The 26,612-nt window shown below is 40.4% G+C and overlaps 4 protein-coding genes across 4 annotated transcripts; 3 read left to right on the forward strand and 1 right to left on the reverse strand.

The window, feature by feature from the left end:
* The first annotated feature begins 250 nt into the window (after positions 1-250).
* On the forward strand, positions 251-6,313 carry LOC144194988 (serine/threonine-protein phosphatase 2A 55 kDa regulatory subunit B alpha isoform-like). Its single transcript, XM_077714280.1, has 10 exons — positions 251-545; positions 745-822; positions 2,351-2,448; positions 2,556-2,721; positions 3,122-3,234; positions 3,353-3,530; positions 3,760-3,924; positions 4,002-4,171; positions 4,370-4,461; positions 4,640-6,313. Exons 1-10 carry the CDS (start codon positions 539-541, stop codon positions 4,917-4,919), a joined length of 1,347 nt encoding a protein of 448 aa, XP_077570406.1. The 5' UTR covers positions 251-538; the 3' UTR covers positions 4,920-6,313.
* Positions 6,314-7,284: 971 nt separating this feature from the next.
* On the forward strand, positions 7,285-10,972 carry LOC144194989 (BCL2/adenovirus E1B 19 kDa protein-interacting protein 3-like). The gene is made up of 6 exons (XM_077714282.1): positions 7,285-7,405; positions 8,342-8,603; positions 8,686-8,767; positions 8,871-8,977; positions 9,054-9,203; positions 9,399-10,972. The coding sequence occupies exons 1-6, from the start codon at positions 7,354-7,356 to the stop codon at positions 9,445-9,447; spliced, it is 702 nt and encodes a 233-aa protein (XP_077570408.1). The 5' UTR covers positions 7,285-7,353; the 3' UTR covers positions 9,448-10,972.
* Positions 10,973-11,240: 268 nt separating this feature from the next.
* Positions 11,241-17,236, forward strand: LOC144194987 (dihydropyrimidinase-related protein 2-like). Its single transcript, XM_077714279.1, has 14 exons — positions 11,241-11,544; positions 12,622-12,710; positions 12,883-13,067; positions 13,205-13,369; positions 13,628-13,689; positions 13,810-13,890; positions 14,044-14,112; positions 14,200-14,320; positions 14,400-14,556; positions 14,752-14,893; positions 14,973-15,143; positions 15,297-15,476; positions 15,565-15,748; positions 15,822-17,236. Exons 1-14 carry the CDS (start codon positions 11,503-11,505, stop codon positions 15,911-15,913), a joined length of 1,740 nt encoding a protein of 579 aa, XP_077570405.1. The 5' UTR covers positions 11,241-11,502; the 3' UTR covers positions 15,914-17,236.
* A 2,026-nt stretch (positions 17,237-19,262) lies between these two features.
* LOC144195506 (alpha-1A adrenergic receptor-like) lies at positions 19,263-24,949 on the reverse strand. Its single transcript, XM_077715202.1, has 3 exons — positions 24,774-24,949; positions 21,082-22,529; positions 19,263-20,038 (listed from the first exon to the last, which is right to left on the reverse strand). Exons 2-3 carry the CDS (start codon positions 21,977-21,979, stop codon positions 19,485-19,487), a joined length of 1,452 nt encoding a protein of 483 aa, XP_077571328.1. The 5' UTR covers positions 21,980-22,529; positions 24,774-24,949; the 3' UTR covers positions 19,263-19,484.
* Between the last annotated feature and the right edge of the window lie 1,663 nt (positions 24,950-26,612).

Genomic DNA, 26,612 nt, shown 5'->3' on the forward strand with positions numbered 1-26,612 from the left:
TTGATATGTTTGATTTATTCACGGTATGATTTCACACGGGCGGGGTTAAGTGTTTTGTGCTATACAAAAGATAAGTTATTGCCATTTTCAAGTGAGCTAAAAATTAAAAATTCAAATAAAAATGTGTCAAGTTTCTGAAATATATTGATTGTCACGTACAAATGGAGTTTAGGACGACGAAACGATTGTTTTGCATGCTCATTGTCACCGCTCGCCCGGTGTGACTCGTACAATAAGTGTCAACGCCACCCACGCTGCGCCATTTTGAAAATGTACTTTGTGGGGAGAGGCAGGGACGAGGGAATTTCTTAAAGTAGAGTGCAAAGTCTAAACACCTGCGCTGTTAACAATTTTAACTAAACACTAGTACTCACTAGTACTTGGCCACTGGCGTGTAAGAATCTTGGGGAAAAATATTAACAAACATTGGCAGCACTCTCAGTTTCATTCCTTCACATCTCACCATCCAGAAGCAACCAGTCCGCAGCAGTGCTTCAAAGACGCCTCAAAGACCCCCACTCTCCCCGAGTGGCTCACCATGGCAGGTAAAACTTGAGACAAACGGCATGTCTGTGGCAAATGTACCGTTAGTCAGTGAGGAAACGCAAGTTTGCTGTATTATTGTGTTAAACCTGCAGGGTTAGCTAGCATGCTAAGCAGATTCTAATATAGTCAACGTTCCTGCTTGATTTTCAAAGTTGCTCTTCGTGAGGTGTCTTGAAAAGGGGGTTCTTTCTCCTGCAGGGGTCGGTGATGAGAGCGATGAGGTGCAATGGTGCTTCTCCCAAGTCAAAGGGGCGATAGATGACGATGTCGCAGAAGGTAAGACCAGATGATTTTCTTATCATTGGCCCCAAGTGCGTGTTTTGAAAGCTTTCCTTCCATATCCATTTTAACATTGTTATACTAGTACACTCGTAGACTATTGATAAATGTGCAAAATCATTTCACCTCTTGATCATTATGTTGTTTCTATTTAAAAAAATAATCAATTTAGATGAAAGGATGTCAATAAGTGATTGTTTTCTGCCATTCACGGTGATAAACGTCAAATCCACTTTGATTTGGGGTTACAGCTTCCAGTTGTAAAGGATTGGACGTCCATCGCTGTCCATTGGCGATCAAAAAGTTAATACCAAAATATTAAATTAAAATTTTAAAAACCCAGTCTTTCCTATTCTCTGAATGTGACATTATGTACCAAAACTTTGTCAATTTTTAAGGTGCTCAGATTTATTTATTCATCACTTTTTTGAGGGGAATTGCATGCAGAATTGTAATAGTATATGAATATCTCAAATTGGACTTTTTTCTGTTGCATGAGCTGGTCACATTTATTGCAATATCGCCCACATCTCTTGCAGAATCTTGACATGATAATCCTGCAGCTAAAAATAATTGTAATACTATTTACTGGATGCCAGCATGGCGTTAAATGGACGTGAGTTGGCTGACAGCTGTGGACTCTCAGAGCCTTCTCTTGTGATTCTCTTGCGCCTTTGGGACTGTCAGACCTCGTCTGCCATTTTGTTCCCATAATAGACAACTCCAGCTGTGCGAATTATTGGGAAAGGAGCAAAGAGCTGCATCCTGTCCTGAATCCAACTTGCATTTAGTCTCTCGTGTATTGTTTTCATTGCGCTTTTGGAGTCGGATTGTTTGTTTGACTAATGCTTTGAATAGTGGAGTTTCAATTCTTGAACTTGAGCTTACAGTAAATACTCATCAAATTTGTTGTTTAAAGCTAACAGAACATTGATCTTAAAGTCAAGATTGAACGAATATTATAGTTCTACATCATTCTTTTTATAATGACTTTTATATGCAAAGTTGACTGTTTTGCTATTCCTTCTAAGCGTTGACAGATTCATGGAAAATAATGACAACTTTAACTAGACCACAATAACAATTGTTTTCTAATAATTAATTGTCTCTTGTGTTTAAATGAGCTGGTCCAAAAAAGGCCTGTAGGAGGCACTTTATGTTTTCCACTCTCTTTGCCTTTGTTAAGAATAGTGTTGATAATAGTGCCAGGCTGTTAACAAGGATTGCTTGTTAGACTGTATTGTACGGTTAGATGGGGAAAGCTTGTTTGTGAGATCCACTTGCTTGCTTAATTTCACTTCAACTTTTCACCAGACCCGTTTACCCTGTGAATACATCCAGGTTTGCGTCACTGACCTTTAGTCTTCTGTTGTTTTTTTACCCTTATTGATATTGGTGTCACAGCTCATTGATGACCAAAACATGCACAGTTTAACTCTTGATATTGTGGTTGCCAATTACTTTGGACAGAGATACAACGTTAAAAGAAGTGAGATAGGAAATACTGATATTACTCTGTTGACAGCTGATATCATTTCCACTGTTGAATTCAACCACTGTGGGGAGTTGCTAGCTACTGGAGACAAAGGAGGTCGTGTAGTCATCTTTCAACAGGAGCCAGAGGTAATTACATTTCAATTTATAGAAATTGGATCGTTAAGATCTACACTTGTCACATTATTTTTAGTGTTGTTGTCACTGATGTTTGCTCTTTGCTTTTTTTGTTTTAGAGTAAGAATCAGCCTCAGTGTCGTGGAGAATACAATGTTTACAGCACTTTTCAGAGCCATGAGCCTGAGTTTGACTATCTGAAGAGCCTTGAAATTGAGGAGAAGATCAACAAGATTCGGTGGTTGCCCCAGAAAAATGCTGCTCACTTTCTTTTATCCACAAATGGCAAGTTGACAAGTGTATGCACTAGAGGTTTTACTTGCGTTCCACAACTATTTCTAGCTAAAAAGGGCAACTTCCCAACATGGAGTAATCTCGCTACTTTGCGGATTACATTCTGCGGATTGAGTCCATCATTAGGATTTTCAAAAGTATTCATTAACAACTTGTGCGCACATGCACACAAATGCATGAATACCACTAAGATGCAAAAAGCAAGGGATCTCTGCATTTTGAATTGCTCATACATATAGTAATCATAATTTTCAAACGGAGACAGAATAAATCAAACTTCTAGAATTAATGACTTGAGCAAATCTGGTCCATTAAAATTCATATAATAATATATTTACTGGCTGAAAATGCAATATTAATTTCTAGTTCTCTTTTTTTCCCCCCTTCATAGATAAAACCATAAAGCTGTGGAAAATAAGTGAGCGAGACAAGAGACCTGAAGGTTACAATTTGAAAGAAGATGATGGCCGATACAGAGATCCAAATACTGTTACAACACTACGGGTGGATATTTTTATTTATTTTTTTCTTTATTAATTGTTTTTATTTTTTTTATTTTGGAATGACATTATGATAAAATATCAACTATAAAAATAAAGTCTTGTGTGAATTTACTGTCTAGGTGCCAATATTTCAACCCATGGATCTGATGGTGGAGGCCAGTCCGCGGAGAGTTTTTGCCAACGCTCACACCTACCACATCAATTCCATCTCAGTCAACAGCGATTGTGAAACCTACCTATCCTCCGATGACCTTCGCGTCAACCTTTGGCACTTGGAGATCACCGATCGCAGCTTCAGTATCCTTCCCCTTTTCACCCCTCGCAGACAATCTCATTAGTGGATACGGCTTACTAGGAGATAATTGATCCCCTCCTTTCTATCGTGTGGGAGGGCTGTTGTCAGAGAAACTGTAAGGATGATTGAAGTCTGGGTGGAACGATATGAATCAACCATCCTTGATCTTATGATGGAAAAACATTTCTCTTGTGTCCCTTCCTGCTGTTGGCCTGAATGATTCCTACACAGATATTGTTGACATTAAGCCAGCTAACATGGAGGAATTGACTGAGGTCATCACAGCCTCGGAGTTTCATCCTAACCAATGCAATACGTTTGTGTACAGTAGCAGTAAAGGAGCCATCCGCTTGTGCGACATGAGGGCGTCTGCGCTATGTGACAACCATGCCAAATGTAAATAAATTGAGGTCATTAGTGGACAGAACCCAACGAAATTGTGTAATAACTTGAGCAAATTGTTCCTCCAACAGTTTTTGAAGAGTCAGAGGATCCCAACAATCGCTCCTTCTTCTCAGAAATAACCTCATCCATCTCTGATGTGAAGTTTAGCCACAGTGGACGTTACATGATGACCCGTGACTACCTGACCATCAAAATATGGGACCTCAACATGGAGACTCGTCCAATAGAGACTTATCAGGTATGGTATCGTCATTAAGATGGTATTCTATATTAAGTTTTAATTGGGGATGCCTTTATAAGAGTAGCCACTAGAAATTATGCCTTTTCCATTGCTTGGTACCAATTATAAAAATCCTGTATTTTGTTACATTTCTGTGACTTGCTCATTTCCCTACTTTTCTTAAAAGTAGCTCATAATGATTTTTCCTCTGTTTAGGTGCATGAATATCTCAGGAGCAAGTTGTGTTCACTCTATGAGAACGATTGCATCTTTGACAAGTTTGAGTGCTGTTGGAATGGGAACGACAGGTAAGCTCACAGTTTCAGTCTAATGTTTTTTTTTTTCTTTAGTCTTACCTAAAATGTTATTGTCGCTAAAGCTCTGTTTTGGATTGACCATTGTCTTTAATTTTGACAAAGCTGATTGCATTAGTGTCTGTTCCAGTCCCCATCCTAATGACGTCTCTGTCTCCCCCTATTACTGCAGCGTGGTCATGACAGGTTCCTACAATAACTTCTTCAGGATGTTCGAGCGTGGATACAGGCAGGATGTGACATTTGAGGCATCAAGGGAGAACAGCAAGCCACAGTCTGTCCTGAGACCCCGCAAAGTAAGCTCAGGTGGGAAGCGCAAAAAGGATGAGATTAGTGTAGACAATTTGGACTTTAACAAGAAGATCCTCCACACTGCCTGGCATCCGCTGGACAACGTTATTGCTGTGGCCACTACCAATAATCTGTACATATTCCAGGACAAAATAAACTAGCATTTGATGATCTATTACACTAACACAACACTTGTCGGGCTCATAAAGAATGACTGAATGTCACAAGTACATATTTTCATGCGTCATACAAAATGAACCTACTTCATTGGGCTAATTATGTTCCAGATTTTGAGAATCAGGGTTTTATTTTCCATCCAGTAGAAACATTTTTTTTCAAGCTACTAGTTACAACTTCACTTCATCCCAATTCAAAAAGAACACATTTTTCATTTTTGTGTTCATGCCATTACTTCTTGATCATACGTTCTCTGTTGCGATAACATTTTATACTCATTTTTAGCAAGAAAATGTCAAATTATAAACTCATTTGCACTGTTAAAAAAACCCTGCTGACACAAATGGTTGACACTCCTTTATTTACTTCTATATATATATATATATATATATATATCAGTTGTTAAATTGCCAAATGCACCGGTTCTTCCTGAAAACTTGTTTATCATACCGAGCATAAGTGGGAGAAAATAGATGGGTGGTATTGTTTGAGTCATGTTTCAAAATCCCCTTTTCAGGTTATCTCAGGTGCCTACATAGTCTTCATTTCCAGATACTACGTATTTAAATAGTGTCTACATATGAAGCTTAGAAATAAGGAAACACTGAGCAATTCTATTGTTGGATGAAAATCATTATAATGTTTGGCTTTAGACATGGACAGAAAACATGCAGACATAAGGCAGGTATTGATGGAGGAAAGGAATCATACCAAAGTATAACGTGCTTACTCTTGTCATGTATAATTCTTCTTAATGCTCTGCTCAATGTTTGCAAATGACAAAACAGAAGGCGGATCATCGGCCATTGTGTTTTACAGAAAGCATAAAAGTTTACTTTATCCCCAGATTGTTTTTTTATATACATATATAAACTGTACCTCTGAAAGAAACAGTTACTATAGATGATTTATTTTTTTAAGAGTTGAGTCAATACTTAGTCTGATCACTGCTATTTAAAATGTTGCTTTCTTTCTGATGGCTGGTTGATTGTAGCAGGAAGGCTGCATGACAGTCTGTGATAATTGGTTTACCTGAGAAGGTAATTGTTGGAAAGTTTATATAATGTCAAAAAAGGGCATGCCATTGAAATACTTTCACTCGTTAGCTGATTGTGACACCCCCAAAATCATTTAAAACATGACCAGTATCATGCCTAAAAGGGAGAAAGACGTCTTTAACTTACTCCTTCAAAAGCCAGTCAAGTAACTTGCCTTATTTTCTTGAAAGGGTGTCTGTTGTATATGCTTTTCAAAATAATGTATATTATTGTTCAAGGGGGAATTTGTAAAGCACTTGGTCAGTTCATGAATGTTTTATGCACATTCTGTAAGTACATGTACATTAAGGAGGTACCTAAACTCATTTCTGCTGTTGCTATACTGTCTGTCCTTCTGTCATTATTTTCAAAACAGCTTGAGGACTTCTTTTGTGCCATATTTTGGTAGTTTTAAACATATCAAACCCAAATAAGTGCAATGTCATCAAAAAAAGAGTTGCTGTCACTTCCTCAGGGATGAGGGATATCTTTCAGTAGCGGGACATTTACAAAACAATTGCCTATGAAATAGTCCGAAAAATGTATGGAATCTCTTGGCCAGTTTGACAAATCTTGTTTTGATACTCAACAGTTTGTTCTCCAGTTCTTTATAAAAAAAAAAGTGTTGTAATGCCTTTTGCTCTGTCATTACTGCTGCTCTTAATACAAGTGGTTAAAGGTTCAGTACCAATAGAGAACTTTGATTTATGTCACGCATGCAGATTTGTGTAAAAAGATGAATGCTCATTTCTAGCAGTTTTTGTCATCATCCTTCTTTAAAAAAATTACAGCCTTTTCTCCCATTGCATACAGGATATTTGCTAAATCACAAATCCTCTATTTGCAGGGGAGGGAGGTGTTCTCCCTCCCCTGCTTTTGTAAGATTATGATAACCTGACAAATTCACTTTCAACATTTTAGATGGAAAACACTCAGGGGAGCAAGCCTCTGTTCCATGTTCCAAACATCAAGAAAACAGCTTTTCAGTACTAAATAAATAAAGAATGCCTTACTAAAACGCCTATTAAATGTGTTTGTGAGTTATTATGAACATGAGCTTTCATTGGGGGGATGTGTTTCTAACAGTAGCATCTTATACTCTTAAAATTCCTTAGTCTATGACAGATGCACCTACATTTTTCCTTTTTATATCCTAGTCCTACACAATTATGGGATGAGTGATCACATAAAGCCATGCGTCTTTGTCTGATTTTTGTGTAGGCGTTATACATCACCCCTACGTATTTTGACATGAAAAGGTAAGACGCCAATTAGGAGTTAAACGCAATCTTTTTTATCTTGTCTCATCGTCTGGACTATGGACTGACTGCGCATGCGCACCTCCGGTAATGTTGACGAATGCTAAAACTGAGAAGTCAACATGTCCACCGCTGCTGCTCAACAAAACAATAACGAAGAACCAGGACTTCATGGTACGTTACATCGTGCGCGTTTATATTTCACACATAATTTAAAGCGCGATAAAGTTTCTCTTGTCCGTAATGCTGCTTGAGTAATTTTGGTTAAAGTTGCATTGACTAAAAAACGTTTCCTCATCTTGGCAAGTCGTTGGTTGACGTACGATGACGTTCCTGAAAGGGAGCCAATAGGATATCGCCATCTTTTCATTGATGGAATTTATAGCCAATCAAATCGTCAATTTTATGTGAGGCGGACTCTTAACCAAAATGAAAACAACTTTGAGACAAAAAAGGACAACATTGTCTTGTTTTTGATTTAACGAGTTTCCGTGCAGTCATCAATATTGTGTTGTTGTTTTTCTTCTCTCGTTGTTTAAGAACCCTCGTCTTCCTAATTTAAACAATAAAAATATTTTCCTTCGTTTTTCGTCGCAACTTTTCTTCTTTGTCAATGCTAACTAAAAGATTAAAGAATTTGACCCACAACAGATCCAAGGTTGTTTTACGTTTGATAAAATATTTTTAATGGTATGAGCATCACACGGAATGTAAAACGGCGACACGTCAGGCTGTTACGCAACAGAAGCCTGCATTGTTGACATGATTATAAAAATAGAATCAGACATGCCCAGGCACATCGAATTAATAATTGTTCTTTCTTCTTGGTGGTGTGTTATGTTTTTCATAATTCAAATATGAATTAATGAAAGTGCGTTATTGATTTTTTTTCGCATTGTGTTAGCAGTGAAGCTGGCTGTCATAGATTGCATAACGCCCTCCTGGTTTAAAAAAAGAAATAAATAAAGATCCTCTTAGTAGGGCAGTGGCACAAATATGAACGCTATCACTGACGGGAGTTTAAAAAATCAGAATCCAACGTGCCATGTGTCAGATTTTATGTTAGCAAAAATGGATTAAATAATCTTGAACCTTTTTGTGTGATCCAAGGCTCTTGGGTGGAGTTGGAGTTAAATGGAAACACAGGAGCCCAGGGTGCACACACCCATTCGCAAGAATCAGTTGCTGCAGACCAAATAAATGCAAATGCTGGCATGAGTCAAACCTTGGAAGTGGTGTCTGAGATGGATGAAACCCTGATCGGAGGACTAGAACATGTGCCGTCATCCTCATCCATTCACAATGGAGACATGGAGAAGATCCTCCTGGATGCACAGCACGAGTCTAGCCCGAGCAATTCTTCGTGTGACAGGTGGGGCTAAAGCCAGTTATCAATCGTGTATATTTGCCAATAGTGTAGAAGCATATGTATTAATCACAAAGTATCTACTTAGTCCTCACAGGCCACAAAGTCCCAACCAAGCTGAGGGTCAGATCACTTTTGACGTGGACATGTCCAGTCCAAGAGATTGTGAGGTAGCCATCAACACAATATTTAAGAATGAATACAATTGCTTTGTATTTTAGTTACAGGTTTTATTTGTATATCCTTTCCTAACTTGTCCTCACTGCTATATAGTCAGAAGACGAAGGCACAGACAAAGACAGAGTTGATGATATCCTCATGAACAAAGAAGTAGACTGGGTTGCCGATTGGTCCAGCAGACCAGAAAATATTCCACCCAAGTGAGAAGCCACTCAAGCTTGTTATTCAGAATATTGACGGGGGCTTTTTCTTGATGTTCCAATCTTATCATTCCAGGGAATTTCACTTCAGGCACCCCCGGCGTGCAGTCTCCCTCAGTATGAGGAAGAGTGGGGTCATGAAGAAAGGCGGCGTATTCTCTGCTGAGTTCCTCAAAATCTTCATCCCGTCGCTTTTCATTTCGCACATTCTTGCTCTTGGAATCGGGTAAGAAGTCGAATGTTTTATGGCCATTGACATCCTTATTTATGCTATGAAATATTTTGAGACACTAGCATTAATAAAAAACACAAAACACCACCATGCTACATGAAGTAGTTGTCTTTGTGACACATTCATACATTATTTGATGGTTTCATTTACTTTTCATGTCATTAATTTCCTATTTTTTTGTTTTTGAAGAGTGTACATTGGTAAAAGACTGGTCACAGCCTCCGCCAGCTCTTACTGAGTAGAAAACAGTGCCTGGATGTCCTCCTGTCTTTCAAGCAAGCTGTTATCACGTCTTTCTCTGCAGTCATCGTGCGCCCACATTTGCCCTGCCAATCCATGTTGATCGTGTCACATTGTAAGTGTATATACACATGTTGTAATGTGATTATTCCTTCTCAAAATGACACAAAGCACCCCAATTAACTGGTTTCCATTCAATAACAAACCCTGTTTAAGTGGATAAAATTCAGTTGTGTTGAAATACAAATGTTGGAAATGTGGCATCAGGTTATGGTCAGGGTGGGGTTTTGGTTGGGAATGACTTTTGTGAAATTTCACTCCTTATTTTTGTTGTTTTGTCACCAGACTGTCTATCTAGTCTTCTAGCTGATTCATTCTACTACTCTTTTGCTCGCCAGTGTCTATGAACCAAAAATGTGCGCCATATCTTAATTATGAAAAGTACAGGTGACCGAAGGAACTTGTAACGCCTTAACGTTTTAAGCAGAACTTTAGAAGTGCAGTTGTCGAAGGAAGCTAATAATGCTGGACAAGTCTTTTAAAAATAGAAGCTTGATCATTTTTACCATCAGTGTTGTTGTTGTTTTTTTCTTTGTTATTTTTAGTTTAAAAACATACACTTCGATTCAAACATGTTTCTAGCAGTTTTTGCTTTTTGTAGTATTTAACTATGTTATGATAGTGGAACTTGGGCTGAGCGGCAATTTAATAGACAATATGCTGCTTTTTATTTTTATTTTTTTTTGCCTTTATATATTGCTTTTTAATGCATATTGAGACAATGAGTGTCAAATTACTGCAATTGCACATTTTCATTGTGTTTTTGCAAGTTCCCTAATATGTTTTGCTAAAAGCAGTTGTGAAGATACTTAGAACTGTGATCCTCAAAAATTCATTGTTTTACGAACAATAATACATCATATCAATGCACAATATACACAGTACCTGTGTATATAATGTCAATGTATTTTTTTGCTGACATCAGCTGTCAACCTTTGATGCAAACCTCACCATTGAAAATGTTTTTCAGAATTAATTTCATCTAGTTGTCACTTTCTATTATCATTGCCATTTTGATTAAACAGGCCTAAAATGTGAGTGGGGAAAAAACTAAGTAGACAAGCATTTACTAGTTTAAGTGCATGTATTTTCTGTATATTGTTGTTTATAATGATACTTAAGAATAATGACTGGAGTAATGTCAGTATTTTCAAAATTGATGACACTGTGGTGTAATGTAGAAACCCAAACCTTTTACTGTATTCTGGCTGCTGTGGTAAATTACATTTTAAAACACTCAGTGTGGGTACCAATGCATCACAAAACATAATAACTCCATTTACAATATTCCTATGGGTTTCTGTACAGTGACTAGCAATATAACATAAGGTTCCATAATGGAATTGTAATCTTAAACATGCCTATTATCATTGACAGATTTCTGCACAGCTAGTAAACAAGTACTTGAGGACAATGGAAGCTCTGAACAGACCTCGTTCTGAATAAAGAAAACAAACTGGTTACCAGGGAGTTTGTCCTTATTTATTAATAGTACATATACTTGCATAAAATGTATACATCTTCACACCCTTATTAAAAATGCAGGCTTTTGTAATATTAAAAAATAAATTTACCAAGTTAAAATCCCATTATGCCAAGGGATCTTTGACGCAATCAGTCAGATTGCAATATATAGCATTAACGATTTAATACATGTTAGTATAGTATAGTAATAAGAACACAACATGGAGCAGGGCTGACAAGGGTGGGGTACTGCGCATGCGTGTTGCGATTTAACCCCTTTCTTGAGACTTGTCTTCTCAGATCTTCCTGTAAATCCGAAAATCTGAATGATATTATCACATTGGAGCAAACGTTTTGAATTGGAGCATTGAATAGCAAATTATTAGCGTCATTCTCCATCGTTACAAGTAGTTAGACAGGTGCAAATTGCCCTGGGCGTCGACTATCCATTGAGCATCCATTCATTCTTTCACCGGCTGCTGAGCTAGCGTTAGCCGAGAGGGGACCACTCCAAGGAGAAATACTCAAAATGTCAGGTTATCAAGGGAAAAAGAACATTCCACGAATCACCGTGAGTATATTCTTCAACCAAACGTTTCAAATCTGCTATATTATCGTTTTTATCCTTTACAATAGCTTAGCAAACGCAAGCCGTCCTAACCATCCAATTACCACGGACAGCAGCATCCGTTTGTTTAGTTCCGTTAGTTTCCATGAATTATACCTTTATATGTTTGCAGCAAGTGTTTAATGTGTTATTCTTTCGTGCATTTTGGAGCCGCATGGCGTACTAAATATCGTGACAAAGAATAAAGTCGATGTAAAGTAGGTCACTGGACACCACCCATCCAAAAAAGCCATAATCTTGCAGCTGTTAGAGCCACATTGATTGGCGCAATATCGACATAAAATAATGGTGTTTATAGTTTTCAGTTAGCATGTTTTAACACTGCAACACTAACATGCTTTAACAGTGCACTGAAAGCTGCAATGCGTCTACGATCTTGACAACAGGTAGCTGTCAAATATAGACACTTCCATTATCTTATCTGACACGCATACTGCATACTCCAGAATGTATAACGATAATCTAAAATAAGCATTTTAGCAATGAGTTAAATATTATTCAAATTGGCTCACAAATGGATACAATATTAATATGGAAAAAAAATCTAATTTCGGTGAAGACTGGACTTTTTGTTATGGTTTTTGCTCAATCTGAGGGGAATATATTTTTTATATATTTTTTTTATCATCCAAAACACTATTTTCAAATGTACATGCAATGAATATTTTACAATCATGGTAATGTTTCAATGTGTTAGTGTTCTAGAACTGTATTGTTAGTGCACCATGTAAATTGTCTCGTCTAAACAGCTTATCATTGAGGCCATTATATCGTTATTCAGTGAAGTCAATCCAATTTGGCACATTTCACTTAGTCAAACAACAGCCCTTTTATTGTTATTGTTGGTACAATGTGAATGTGACAGTAGTCAGATTGATATGCACTGATTGGTATGGGACAGTTGTCACTAGTGTGCCCCATATTAAAAGGGACTCGGGCCTAACCAATCAGTGCCATTATTTGCATTACTCTTGCCTCACTGTCTCACACCACCACAAGCTAACTGTCTGTACCTTACAGAGTGATCGTCTCCTCATAAAAGGAGCAAAGATCGTGAATGATGACCAGTCCTTCATGGCTGATATTTACATGGAGGATGGAGTCATCAAGTAAGTTTCAGTTTTGATGTTTCTTCCTTTCCCCGCATGAATAAATTCTCATCATTTTGTTAATCTCCAATGAACAGGGATCTGTGTTGACATATTTTTTTTGACATATATGTCTTTCTAGTTTTTGCCTAGTATGTATTTGTATTGCTCAGTTTTTTTCCTGTTCTCACAGGCAAATCGGTGACAACCTCATTGTTCCTGGAGGAGTTAAGATCATAGAGGCTCACGGGAGAATGGTGATCCCTGGTGGCATTGATGTACACACTCGATTCCAGATGGTTGACCGAGGCATGGTGGCAGCAGATGACTTCTACCAGGGCACCCGAGCAGCCCTAGCAGGAGGCACCACCATGATCAGTAAGTTTTCATTGAAGGATCCATTTTCTGGGTGTGTTTTCAAAGGATGTCCAAAATCCCCTTCATAGAGATTATAACATGACGCGTCATGTGTACATATTATTTGGGGTTCAAACCTGTTTTGGGGTGTGTCCTAGTCGACCACGTGGTGCCAGAACCTGGTATGGGCTTGGTTGAAGCTTTCAAGCAGTGGAGAGAATTCGCCGACAGCAAATCCTGCTGTGACTACTCTTTCCATGTGGATCTCACCGACTGGAAGAAAGGCACACAGGAGGAGATGGAGACCTTGGTGAAAGAACATGGTAAGCAATCAGCATTCAGAGTGCAACCGTTCTATTATTACCCACAGCCATAAAAGAACCCCATCAATCATTTGTGTCACAAAAATCTCCCCCCCCCCCCCTTCACTCCCTGCATGGTGTTAAAAGATGTTTTGTCCAGATTCTCCCAAGTCTCCTTTGTAATGGTTACTTTGTTGTTTTACTCTTCCTTCTTTGGATTCTCCCTCCTTTGCTCTCTTTTTTTTCTACTTTTCGCTCTCATAAGTTTTCTATCTTCAGGTGTCAACTCTTTCCTGGTCTATTTGGCCTATAAGGATATTTTTCAACTTTCTGATTCTCAGGTATGCTAAGATCTTGGATGACATTGGCGAAGTCTTCTTCCACCAAATTTTTATGTTTAATATCTGTGTGTGGCTCATGCTAATGTGCCGACTAGCATTTTTATCATTATGTTGTTTTAGATTTACGAGGTATTCAGCGTTATCCGAGACTTGGGTGCCATTGCTCAAGTGCATGCTGAGAATGGGGACATCATTGCTGAGGTAAAGATATTTACTGTACATATACTATACTTTTGGATTATATCATCTGACTGTAAGCCACAGCCAAATTTTGTGACAACACATCTACTCTTTCTGTACAACTGACGAAAAAAGATGTCCAATCATATACATATTTGCTTTTGGATTTAACAGGAGCAGAGACGTATTCTCGAGCTGGGTATCACTGGGCCTGAAGGTCATGTGCTTAGCCGCCCAGAGGAGGTGAGGTGGCTTCAATCTGAAATGGTGCAGGCCAAAAAAGAGCCTAAGAGAAATATAGTACATTCTTTTGTTGTGTGTTCGCGGCAGGTCGAGGCCGAAGCTGTCAATCGCTCTATCACCATAGCCAATCAAACAAATTGTCCTGTCTACATCACCAAGGTGATGAGCAAGAGTGCTGCAGATGTCATCGCTCTAGCCAGGAAAAAGGGTATGTGGTGAAAATGTGCCCTATTTCTTTTCTGCGACACAATTGCAATTGCAAGGACTCCTCCTGTTCATTTTCATAGGCTCTGTGGTTTTCGGAGAGCCCATCTCAGCAAGCTTGGGCACAGACGGGACCCATTATTGGAGCAAGAACTGGGCCAAGGCTGCGACCTACGTCACATCACCACCCCTCAGTCCTGATCCCACCACCCCTGATTACCTCAGCTCTCTGTTGTCGTGGTTGGTGCTTATAATGAAAGACTGCACGAGATATACCTGATCTGTGTGCTTGATTGTAAAACAAATGTTCAGGGTTAACTTCACTTTTAGTGCTCTCACATGTTTCTTGTGATGTGATTTTATTTTTCTCCTTTTGTGCTTGCTAAAACTTGTATTAACAGCTGAAATAAGAGTTTTGCATTATGTCCTATTCAGCGGGGATCTGCAGGTGACGGCTAGTGCCCACTGCGCTTTCCAAACATCGCAACGCGCGGTAGGCAAAGATAACTTCACCCTCATTCCAGAGGGCACCACTGGAACTGAAGAGAGGATGTCTATCATCTGGGACAAATGTGTGGTGAGGGACAATATCCACTCTGCCAACAATCCTCCTCTATTGGTGTGTAGTCAGGCATTCCAGTGATATGTGCCACCAGGTCACCGGAAAGATGGATGAGAATCAGTTTGTGGCAGTGACAAGCACAAATGCAGCCAAGATCTTCAATCTTTTTCCACGCAAGGGCCGCATTGCTGTGGGCTCTGATGCTGACCTCGTCCTGTGGGACCCAGATGTCACCAAGATCATCTCGGCCAAGAACCACAACTCGGTATTTGTTTAGTTGTTTTATAAATTGGTAGTTTCCTCCCATTTCTTTCCCCAATACATGAAGGAATGTTGTCCAATTCAAGGCTCTCAATGGCCTCTAAAAATGTGTATAAAACTTTGTTTGTCTACACATCTTTCTCTTCTCTCTCGCTAGGCTATAGAGTACAACATTTTTGAGGGCATGGAGGTGCGTGGAGGTCCTCTGGTGGTGATCAGCCAAGGTAAAGTTGTGCTGGAAGAAGGCAGCCTGCACACAACAGAGGGCTGTGGGCGCTACATAAGCCGTAAGGGCTTTCCGGACCACGTGTACAAGAAGATAAAGGCTCGTAGCAGGGTAAGTCCACATGGGGAATGAATGACCTTCCTCAGTGTCTTCTGAGCGGTCAGTGAACTCACACTGACGAATTGATGTGATCCTTCAGCTGACAGAGTTGCGCGGAGTCCCCCGGGGTCAGTACGATGGGCCGGTGTGTGAGGTGATTCTTACACCCAAAGTTTTGTCCGTGGTGCCCACTGCAAAGACTTCGCCGACCAAGCAGCAACAACAGCAACCATTCATTCAGCAGCCCATGCGTAACCTCCATCAGTCCGGCTTCAGTCTGTCAGGTACAAGTCAACTTTGGTCAGCAATTTTACGTGCATTTTTTGTGAATACGTCTTGTAATGATTTCCTTGTTAGGTGCCCAAATTGATGACAACGTTCCACGCCGCAACACCCAGCGCATTGTGGCTCCCCCTGGAGGAAAAACCAACATCACCAACCTCGGTTAAGCTGTTTGGCGAATGCACCCAGGTAGCGGGAAGTAAGGGAATGGTGGTCTGTCGCTCCTTATCCTGCCCTGCAATACACTTTTTCATTGTCACTCACTGTTATGTTGTATTGAACATTAACAAAAACACTTACTAATTTAATCTAGTAGGGACCATTTAAGGTAATTGAAGCTTGCTTGCCAATTTTACTTTTCCTAACTTCATGGGCCATTTTCCATTTTAGGACCATCAGTTTTTTCTTCCTTTCTTGAGTGTGCAAAAAGGTCAGTTCTCAATTGTTGTTACTGTATCCTCTTTATTTTCTCGTAGAAAAGTTCAAGACTGCAGATTTTGTTTTCTCCTTACTGTTTGATCTCGCTTTTTCATTTTGTTCTTTCTCGTGTTGAATTCATTTTAAGGTCGATTAATTGTTAATTCATTTAATTCTCATCCGATATTTTGGAGGCACATAACGTTCGAGATACTTTTTCTTATCTCACCTAAGCTCTTTTTTAATTGTTTGCCATTTCAACCTTGATAAGTAAATGATGTGTTTGCTGAACAGAAAAGGGAAATTTTGATGTGAGGTTTGCAGATATTTCTGCACCAGGTGCTATATGAGCAAGGCCAAGTATGTAAATGTGAAACTGTTAACTGTTCCTGCACCCATACACCATTGTCTTTCCTCTCGAGTTGCACCCGTTGATCAATTTAGCCACCTCGTGACACAAACTCATTATGCACCTGGATCAATCCAATCCAAATAATACACCCGTATGTAAGCTTGCAATTTGTTTAGTGGAGTGTCTATGTTTTTAGGTTTAACTGAAATAGCCCCTTGCCTGTTCGCTAAGATGTCAATAGCACCCTGTATCTATGAAGGCTCTTGAAAAAAAGTGATCCTTGAGACCTGACGGAACATTGCAACCTCAGATTCTTGTCTATTTAGAACTTTCGCTGTGTGCTGATCTTGTGTCCACTTCTCTCGTTGTTTGTGTCGTGAAACAAGTACCACCAATCCAGTCCTACTTTGTCTTACCTTTACTTATTTATATTACCAGTTGTTTGAAGCAGAGTAACAGTTAGAGTACGTCCCCCCAATGCTTGTGAAGTGCTGGACTAAATGTGAAGAGGATTCAATTATTTTGGCAGCGTTCTTGATAGTGTTTATTGAGCTGTATTATGCACTGCAGGTGTTGTCCCACTAAATGTGATATTAAGTCACATATATCTTGTAGAATACCAAGTTTGACTGTATACAAATCACTGGTCCTTTCTGCATCCAATCTGACCTGTGTTGACTTAGGTGGAGTAAAATATTATAAATAAAACTTTTGGTACTGACTTTTTTTGGAGACTTCATTGTTATTGGGCATATTAGCAAATATATAGGAAAGATTTTAACAGTGAAAAATGCATTGAAATTGAGGTCATTAAATACCCTACTTTCTTTTTAGGTGTGCTAAAAAATCCAGAGGTAGTGCAAGTGACTTGGTAAGTAATTGTAATTACGATTACAGCACTAAATTGACCAGTCAACTTGATTTCAGCTCGTATCTTTGAACACAGTTCATGTATTTAGACACAAATCATGAAAATGGCTTGAAGAATCTGTTACTGTAAATGACCCATGTTTACTCATCAGGCATATGATGTCTTTTTTGTTTTGTATCATCCTCAAAATAGTCAACAAGGAGCTCAATGCAGAACTGAAAAGGTTTTCCATGCAGTGCAGGCTTGAGTAGAAGACATTCCACAGAGATACAGTGTCCAGACACTGGGTGGAAGCAACGAGGAGAGAATACACTCCATATTATTTCACTGTCTTGTTTCAGGTATACAACTTGTTCCCCCGAAGGAACAAAAAAATGTTAACGCATTAAAACATTCATTCAGCCATTCCATAAATATACTACCTGACTTCCCCTTTTATAGAGAGCCACTGGCTGTTAGACAAGTACCCCGTCTAGACATGAAACGATAAGCACTTTAATTATACAATGGAAAGGGCTTCCTAACGTCAGCATCTCCACCCACACATGCTTTGTCGAGAAATTGTCTCTGAAAGACGTCACAAAACTCATCCCTTTTGAAGAACTTCACAAACATGAGTCATCGGCAGAACGTCTTATTTAGACTATAGAATCAGAATAATAATTAAATTCTTAACCCCAGTATCTTTCTTATTCCCAAGATATAGTATTCTTCTCACATCCCTGGCTATGGAAAAGCATTCGGGCCCTATCTGTTCCAACATGACCGGACCAAAAAGCACAAAGCAAAAATGCACTTGGTGTTAAAGTACTTGAACCCGACAATTCAGCCGATTTGGCACATTTGTACAACGTCTGGCAATTGTGAACCCTTTATTTTCTTACTTTAGGTGCTTAAGCAAGTGTCCAGCACATTTGTCAATACAGTTTATTAAGAGTCTTGCACTAATTTCCCGTTCTCAATCCCTGATCGCATTAGACACCCTCAATAATTGGCCAATTAGTCCACATATGACTTCTCTTTAGCCCACATCTTACTCACATCCCCAAATGTAATCAAAGTACCCAATCCAGTTCTGGCGTGTATGGAAAATGACCTCCCACGACACAGGTATTTGTCGTAGGGGCTGATGGACATAATCCCGACACAGAGGACAATAGAGAGAGGTGAGAATTAGGTCAGCGGGAACATCTCTGCTTTTATTGCTGCTCTAGTGCCACCATCACTAATGGCATCTGTGCCGGGACGGCTTGATTTAAAGGTTAACAGTCGTGCCAGCCAATGACAAGCTCGCTGGCAGCCCCCTAGTGTGAGACAGCTAAAAGCTTCACTTGTACCAGCAAACTTAACACGTCGAAGGTTGAGAGAGATGTGGCGTAGGAAGTCTGTCGACCGCGTTGGCAGAAATCCCTTTTGCCCTTTGCACTTGTGAATGTTGTCACTAGTAAATATCACCATACATGGCTCAGCTGACAAAGGCAACAAATTGTGTATGTATATATGGTAGAATGTATGGGTGAGAAAATCCCAGGACAGGAATGTCTGAGATGACATGAGTTATGTTGACATACAAATCTGCGTTTTTTTTTTTATTTTATAAAGAGGCTTGGAGGCTGGTCAGGATTGAGGTCAGCAACCACAAGGTCATCAAAAATTCCACGAGTATATTAAGACTTCCATCTGGCACAGGAACCAAAAGAGGTGCATCAATTTGTGGGAATATGCAGAGAGAAGAATTAATGGGTAATATTTTTAATTTGACAAGGCTTACCTTCAGACTTGCACAGCAACATATAATTTAATTGGGTTTCTTTTTGTGAAGGGACGCATGCGAGGATAATTTAAGACCGTTTAAAGCACAAACGACCCGCGTTATTTATCATGCAACAGAACAAAACATTTTCCCAGGATTTTAACCTTAGTCGTGCTATTTTAAGATGATATTTTTGCACCAAACTAAGATTTTTTTTGATCAACATTTCTTGTCCAAGGGTGGCAAACAAACAGCTGTACATACAACTGGTTTCAATGTTTTGAATCCAAAATAGTGGAACTTGGCTCAACTCAGTAAATTTGGTCTCATGTGAAAATGCAGCGGTTATACAGGCTCCCCTTTATCCGACAAGGACAACTGATGGATTTTAATGGTGGGAAGATTTCCGACCGGAGGGGGCCGGCTGCAGTGGCCCCCCCGCCGAGGACCCCCACCGCTGGGGACGCAGCAGCAGGCCCGCCGGAAGTTTCTTCTGCACAGTTTGGCTACTTTTCTGCTTCTGTCGGCGGCTCCGATTCCCCCAGCGGAGCCGTCTGGGAAAACCTTCCACTCCCCGCTGCCCCGGGAGGACGGAGTCCCGGACAGGTCGACGGGGGACGAGGAGCTGAGCCGACAGGATGCCCCCCTGCCGGAAAGGTTCAGAGTCAGGGGCTGGTTAGGGACGTGCACTTGACTCTGGCTCACGGCCAGATGATCATGTCGATGTGGTCTGGGACTGCCTCGTAGACAGTGAGCTCCCAGTAAACTCTGGAAGGCTTTTTTAAATTCCTGGTTCGAGCACGGGTAGATGATGGGGTTGATGCAGCTGTTGAAGTAGCCTAGCCAGAAGGTGATCTTGAAGACAACGTCAGGTGGTCTGTGAGAAGGAAATATCGAGCCTGTGGGAATTAGAATAGATTAGATTAGAATGTTATTATATATTTGGGAAATGTCATTGGTTGCAGTAGCAAGACAGATACACAAGACAATGTAGACCTAGTTAAAAAAAATGACTGTGTTAACATATAGACTTACGGAATGTTCCATTTTGCCTGTCAAAGTAATTAAATACAAGACTAGAAGGTTAGCGGGAGTGATGCTATTTTCAGTTTGTTTGTCTATCATTTACTGTCCAGGACATGGGGGGGGGGGGGGGGGGGGGGGCTGATGTGTGAGAGGCTTTATTGGACGCTCCCTGCAGATGACAAACACTGGCTTTGAAAAATGAGATGGGGATGCACTGATAAACGGAAAGGAGGGAAGACGAGTGCTTGGGAGAAAATCATTTTGGGCCACATAGTCAAGGGCTATCATTTTATCCCCAGCTGGGCAAAATGCTCTGTTATTGCCTGCACCCCTCACTATGTAGTTTCATTTTTTGGGGTGACAAGACTTGTGAGGCATCACGACCCTGTCAAAAAGCATGCAACCTTTTGCAATGTCTTAGATCAGGTTGTCATGTCATGGATACTACCCTTAAATATGAGATTGTATCTAATGTTTAGAAAGACTGTTAGTTTTACCCATTCACAAATCCATTCTATGGATTTAAGATCATTGCCCTACAGAAGGGACATTTTAATTACAGTCGTTCGAGTATTTGTTTGTGCTTAAATTGCTGCGTAAATGCAGAATGTAGTTTTCATAAAGCAGACTAACCTTTGATCATCTACTTAAATGTAAATGGTTCTGTTTTTAATTATGATTCTATCTCCACTACACAAATGGCGTTTTGGGAAGCTAATTTATACGCATTTGTATTCAAATCAAACTACAATTTGATGTGCACAGGAAATTGCTGTAGGACGGATGAGCAGTAGCATAGTCTCCATTATTAGTGTTAGATTTTAGGGGACATCTGATATTGCGACCAGTGAGAAAAAACACACACAAAACAGGTTGAAAAGAGTGTCATTATTAGGAATAATTAGTTGATACTCACTGATTGGGAGGACCAGGAAAAAAGGCAGCCAACACAGTATAAAGCAGCCCACCACAATGCCCAACGTCTTGGCCGCTTTCTTCTCTCGAGAGAACTTGAGCAATCGCAGTGCGAAATGGGTGCGTCTTCGAAGCGCCTCGTCGTCACTCACGCTGGCGTTGCCCCGGTGAATCCTCAACGTGACGAATTCCGAATCCGACTTCTCCCGTTTCTGACCTTCCCTCAGGCTCCGGCTCTCTCTGCGAGCCACCACGTACACCCTGCAGTACATGACCAGGACCACGGTCAAGGGAAGGTAGAAGGAGCCCACGGCGGAGAAGATGGCGTAGGCCGGCTCCTCCGTAATCTTGCAGACGGATTCGTCCTCCGGGGCCGGCTCTTTCCAGCCGAACAGGGGGCCGATGGATATGACCACGGACAGAACCCACAGAAACGCCACGGCCAGCAGAGCCCTTCGCTTGGTCATTATCGCCGGGTAACGAAGCGGGTAGCTGACTCCGATGTAGCGATCCACGGAGATCACACACAGGCTCATGATGGAGGCCGTGCAGCACAGCACGTCAACAGCCGCCCAAACATTGCAAAATACTCGCCCGAAAACCCAACGTTCCAGGATTTCGAATACGGCGGAGAAAGGCAGCACCGTGGAGCTCAGCAACAGATCGGCCACTGCCAGATTGACGATGAAATAATGGGTCACCGTGCGCAAGTGTCGGTGGCAAACTACCGAGAGGATGACTAGAATGTTCCCAACCACTCCGAACACGATGAAGACGCCAAGCACCAAGCCTACCACGACGGGCTTGATGGCGCTCAGGTCTAGGGTCAACAACTGGCTGCAGTTGGAGCAGTTTTGAGTCAGCGGAACCGGTGTCATGTTGGGTAAGGCGGACACCATCGGTCAGTTAGCAGCCCAAAACTGTCCTTTAAGTCTTTAGGCAGTCTTAAAAAGTCTATGGAAGTCAGATACTACAGCTCAATCTTGCTTGTGTGCTCTGAAAGTCAAAGTTTCATAACAAACAACGTCAGAAGTGGGTTGGCCCAGTTTGAACAAGTGACTGTGACTTTGGGGGTGCTTGTAGGACACATCTGGCTAGCTTAACAGTTGGCATGTCCATTGTACAGTTTCAGCCTGGCAAAAGTGGCCACAAATGCACTTGAGAGACCCATTCTTCAAATTTCCCTCTGTCTTCTTGCACTTGGAATGTTCAGTTGTCTAATTAGTAAGACAACTATCTAACTCAATTGAGGTCCTGTGTATTTTTTTTCAATCCAAAAAGTGTGTTTGGAATCCAAATTCCGAGTATTAATCCCCAAAAACATCATTCAAGTCCGTGACGCCATTACTGGTGGTCGCAGCGCAGTCATGTTCCAGATTGACGTTCTTGATTGCTGGTGTAATTGCTGCCTGAATACAACAGGCGTGGAACAGATGCAGCATCCCCAGCCTTTGAAAGAAGAACGGAAATTAAAACTGCCATTAGAAAAACAAAAGCAATCAAAACCATTTTGTCTCTTTTACATTGTCTGTCCTGCTCTCTTCCCGAGAGTCGGCCGACTCAAGATCAATGTGACTATCGCTTCATTATATCCACTTTGGCCCAAAAAGTACTTACATGTAAAGCCTACCCGAGCCGAATCAATCTGGGAAAATGACGAGAGAGTTCAAATAGGCTTGACACTATATTCCTTCAATATTGCCAGCCAGACCTGTTGAATTTATTCATTTCAAACAACCCACAGATGGTGAAAGGTGAAAGCATCACGTGGTCCCCATCGTGTCTCTCCCCCCTTCTCTACAGCGCACCGCGCTATTAACCATTGACATTTGCCGCAAATTTCTGCTCGCTATTGCAGACTGAGTTCTTTGGAGTGGCTGATGGACTCCATGCTGCTGATAAGTTCTGCTGCGGGATGAAATAACGGTGTCGCTGGCATGCAGTGGTCAATGGGAAGCATTTGGAAAAGTGTATACTTGTATTTTTGTATGTAGTAATAATAGAGGTGAGCCTACTTTGCTGGTTTTTGATGACACGTCTGGTTTACATTATACATGAAAAACGAGAGATTCGTTATTGAGTCTGCAAAGGTGGCTACAGCCTTAGGGAACATAAAAATAAAAATGTATATCCATGGGGGGGATATCTACCTGGAATAAATCCCTTTTGACATAATATGCATGCAACTGTGATGGATTTTCTTGCATATTAGCATTCCATTTAAATGAATAGACTAATATCTCAAGTGTTTAGATGGAAAATGTCTTGTTTTGTTGGGGTTTGGTGACTGGGTGTTTTTTCCTTGCATGATTGTATGAGTTTCACCTGGTGTGTTGTTTCTGGCTCCCCTTCCCTCGTGTGACCCAGGTGTTCGTTATTGTCATCAATCCCTGTCTGTGTATTTAAACCCCGTGTTTGTGTGTGTTGGCATGGAAGTGTTTTCTGTCCTCGTTATGTTTGCGGTGTCGTCGGTGTGCGTCTCTCCTGTTTTCGTCCTCCAAGTTAAGTCGTATTTTTATTAATTACATCCTAGAATGCATGTTAGGGGTCGGAAGTAACCCCATAAACTGTTATTATGAATGCAGGTCTTGGCTTTTGGTGGATTTTAGCGTTAGGATCTTTTTGTTTATAAGCTCACAATATAATGGCAAAAAGGGAATTGGCACATGCACTAACTCATGATGTCGTTAATAAGGGGGGACTGAGATTCGCAATCATGTCAAGGACATTTTGGGACATGGGGTGACTCCACGGCTGCGGTTATTTTTAAGTGGAAGCGTAAACATCCACTCTGGCTCAGTTGCAATCTCCACCTCCTTACGCAGGATAAGCAGCGGCCACTGTGACACTCGCTGTTCCTTCTTCTTTAAGAATGACGGCGCAAGGGACTCATTCCCAAAATTAGCCTTTGCCGGCCGGGCACTGGGCCATAAACTACATTTTTAGGATTAAAAATTATTTCTATTGAAAACGAATTTCACATCATGACGTCTTAAATGCAAATGAGAGGATGCTGTTGATACTTTAGGTTGTTATTAATGCAACAGGATCCATGCAAGAGGGTGAATGACCTTTTTAAAGACTTCCAGTGGAGACATTTTTACTAGTTTATGTACACTTGTTGGAGAATTCATGCATATGAAGCCCCAAAAATTGCCTTGACAGAAAAATATCACAATTTCAGTCTCTCAATGAGTTGAATTTTGTAACCAAAATATTAGCCACAACTCAAAGAAGCCTAAAAAAGCACATTGTATATGTTTTTTTATTTCCTTTTTAGTTTTACAGCTCCAGTACAAAATTGCACGACAACTAACCAATGCAGTCGACGTACGATCTCTGTTGTTTTTGGCACTGCAGGTGTACCTAATGTTGTGGTCAGTGCATTTTACTCTCTGAAATCCTAAAAGTCATTTAAAAAAATACTTCCCTCACCAGGAGAATACTTTACCAAAGTCCCATAAGTTCACAATGTCCTAATATATATAAATCCTATTTCTAATGTATGCAAATATTTCATGTGATTCCTCTCATATCCAATTGGCAACTACCTCCAAATGCTTCTCATGACATCCTTAATATATCAACTGAAATATAGGATTCAATTCTAGGCAAATTTCCAAATGATATCAAACACTTCTTTCTTTCTCTCCTCTCTAATTTTCGTAAATCTTTAAATCAAAACGGACTCACCCGTGCCTGGTGGCGTATCCAACATCTCTCGCAATGTCTTGGTCACGGCATCTCTGCCTGCGCGAGAACAACCGGCGAGGAGGAGAAGAAAGCATCACGAACGAGGCAGTCGATTGACTGAGCCCCCTTCACGTGCTCCAGTCCAATGACGGCGAGTACTTAATGACCCTCCCTCCTCCTCCTCTTAGCCCTCCGTCTACTTGGACAGTGCGTCTCCCATCAGCACCCGGTGGAGCATCCTTATTTTTGCCCTCCTCCCCGGCCACCCACATAAGGTTCCTCACTCCTACGTCATCCAGAAAAATCCCTTTGCGTCTCTCTGCGACTTTCCATCGACGCTCGGACAACTTTGAAGACTTTTAGGAGGCGTGTTTCAACTGAGTGAACTTGATGAGTTCCCCCGTTGGCTGCGCTTAAAGGAATTGCTCAGCAAATTCAATTATGAGTGTGCAGGCGGGCGATTGTTTGAGTCTCATCTTCATCATCGAGGGAGAGACTGGTCGTTAATGTGGGAGCATACGTCTTGAATAATAGAATGGTCTTCTTGAATTGGCACCTTGCAGATGAATCGTATTTGCCTGTTGCGCCTCAAGCAATTTCAAAGGCGCATTGACTGAAAGGTTTGAATTATTTAAAAACATATCAGGGAAATGGGAACAAGGTTAAACTATAGATATTTATGTTCATTCTGAGTTTTAGACCTGTATAAGATGAGTGCCTTATTTCGTGAAGAAAAACTAAATGAGTACAATTAAAATGAATGGAAACAGAAAAAAAAATGTTTTATAATGACATGCCATTGACGACCAAAGACATCAGATTAATAAAAGGAAAAGACAGTTAGACGGTTTTTACATATAGTACACTGGTACCTTGACATATGAGCAGCTCTATCTACGAGATGCTCGAGATACGAGTAAAATTTTGATCAAATAATTCGCCCCAGATGCGAGAAAAAATTTGAGATGTGAGAAAGCCAGGTGGCCATGACATGAGAGGCTGATTATCTTTTTTTTTGCCGCATCTCTTTCGTGTATAACAGATATCTACGAGCACTGAATTAATTATTCAAACCAGTTTCCGCTACATATGGACCGGATATATGCTTCTTCACAATTACACTCCTGGCTCCCCAAAGAATACGCAGACTAGGTTAATTAAATACTTAATAAACTCACAAATTAGTAGTACACAGCAAAGAGGGAGGGGCAGTTGTACGGGAAATTCAGTATGCAAGACATGAACAGAGGCCAAACATACATTTATTTGTCAAATGACTATTTATGTAAGCAAATCCTGCGCCTTCACAATGCCAATAAATCAAAACAAAGGGTGAAGAAATGAAAATCAAGATGCAGTCCGATATAATATGGAAATAAATCAAAACAAAAAGTTAACATAACAAAACGGCCTTATGAATCACAGAAATAAAACCATGACGGTGAAATAATGTGTTTAGAACAATAGAGCTCTTTGCACAAAACAAAAATCTCAGATTCTACATTAACCAGCAGGGATTTTAGTGACATGAATATGAAATGTAACATTTATGCAAATGACTTTCCATTGTATTCATGCATAACTGCCTTGCAAGCACACACCCAAAATCTCCAATTTTGTGTTGTACTGGAGCACATCAATTGCTGAGAAACAACAAATGAATAAATATTTCACCTGAAAAATGCAAAAATGAAAAGTGAATATTGAAAAAGAACCTCTTGAATTCAATTCTCATCCCATATGTGCACCCGTCTTTGCATTTTAAGGATACATGATGCTATCTCAGACCTGTTGGAAAAGCAATTACCTGTTTGTAAGTCTCGGATGACGACTTTTTGA

This window comes from Stigmatopora nigra, chromosome 4 (assembly GCF_051989575.1).
Source record: "Stigmatopora nigra isolate UIUO_SnigA chromosome 4, RoL_Snig_1.1, whole genome shotgun sequence".
Lineage (NCBI taxonomy): Eukaryota > Metazoa > Chordata > Actinopteri > Syngnathiformes > Syngnathidae > Stigmatopora > Stigmatopora nigra.

Excerpts from the sequence above, each read along its gene's own strand:
- LOC144194988 (XM_077714280.1), top strand. Across the intron at positions 2,449-2,555 it reads TCTTTCAACAGGAGCCAGAG|AGTAAGAATCAGCCTCAGTG; the intron begins GTAATTACATTT and ends TTTTTGTTTTAG. Across the intron at positions 3,925-4,001 it reads ATGTGACAACCATGCCAAAT|TTTTTGAAGAGTCAGAGGAT; the intron begins GTAAATAAATTG and ends TTCCTCCAACAG.
- LOC144194989 (XM_077714282.1), top strand. The coding sequence starts at position 7,354 with ATGTCCACCGCTGCTGCTCAACAAAACAATAACGAAGAACCAGGACTT. Across the intron at positions 8,604-8,685 it reads AGCAATTCTTCGTGTGACAG|TCCTCACAGGCCACAAAGTC; the intron begins GTGGGGCTAAAG and ends GTATCTACTTAG. Across the intron at positions 9,204-9,398 it reads ATTCTTGCTCTTGGAATCGG|AGTGTACATTGGTAAAAGAC; the intron begins GTAAGAAGTCGA and ends TTGTTTTTGAAG.
- LOC144194987 (XM_077714279.1), top strand. The coding sequence starts at position 11,503 with ATGTCAGGTTATCAAGGGAAAAAGAACATTCCACGAATCACC. Across the intron at positions 14,321-14,399 it reads CGCTCTAGCCAGGAAAAAGG|GCTCTGTGGTTTTCGGAGAG; the intron begins GTATGTGGTGAA and ends TCATTTTCATAG. Across the intron at positions 14,557-14,751 it reads CTCAGCTCTCTGTTGTCGTG|CGGGGATCTGCAGGTGACGG; the intron begins GTTGGTGCTTAT and ends TGTCCTATTCAG.
- LOC144195506 (XM_077715202.1), bottom strand. The coding sequence starts at position 21,979 with ATGGTGTCCGCCTTACCCAACATGACACCGGTTCCGCTGACTCAAAAC. Across the intron at positions 20,039-21,081 it reads TTTCCTGGTCCTCCCAATCA|GCTCGATATTTCCTTCTCAC; the intron begins GTGAGTATCAAC and ends TAATTCCCACAG.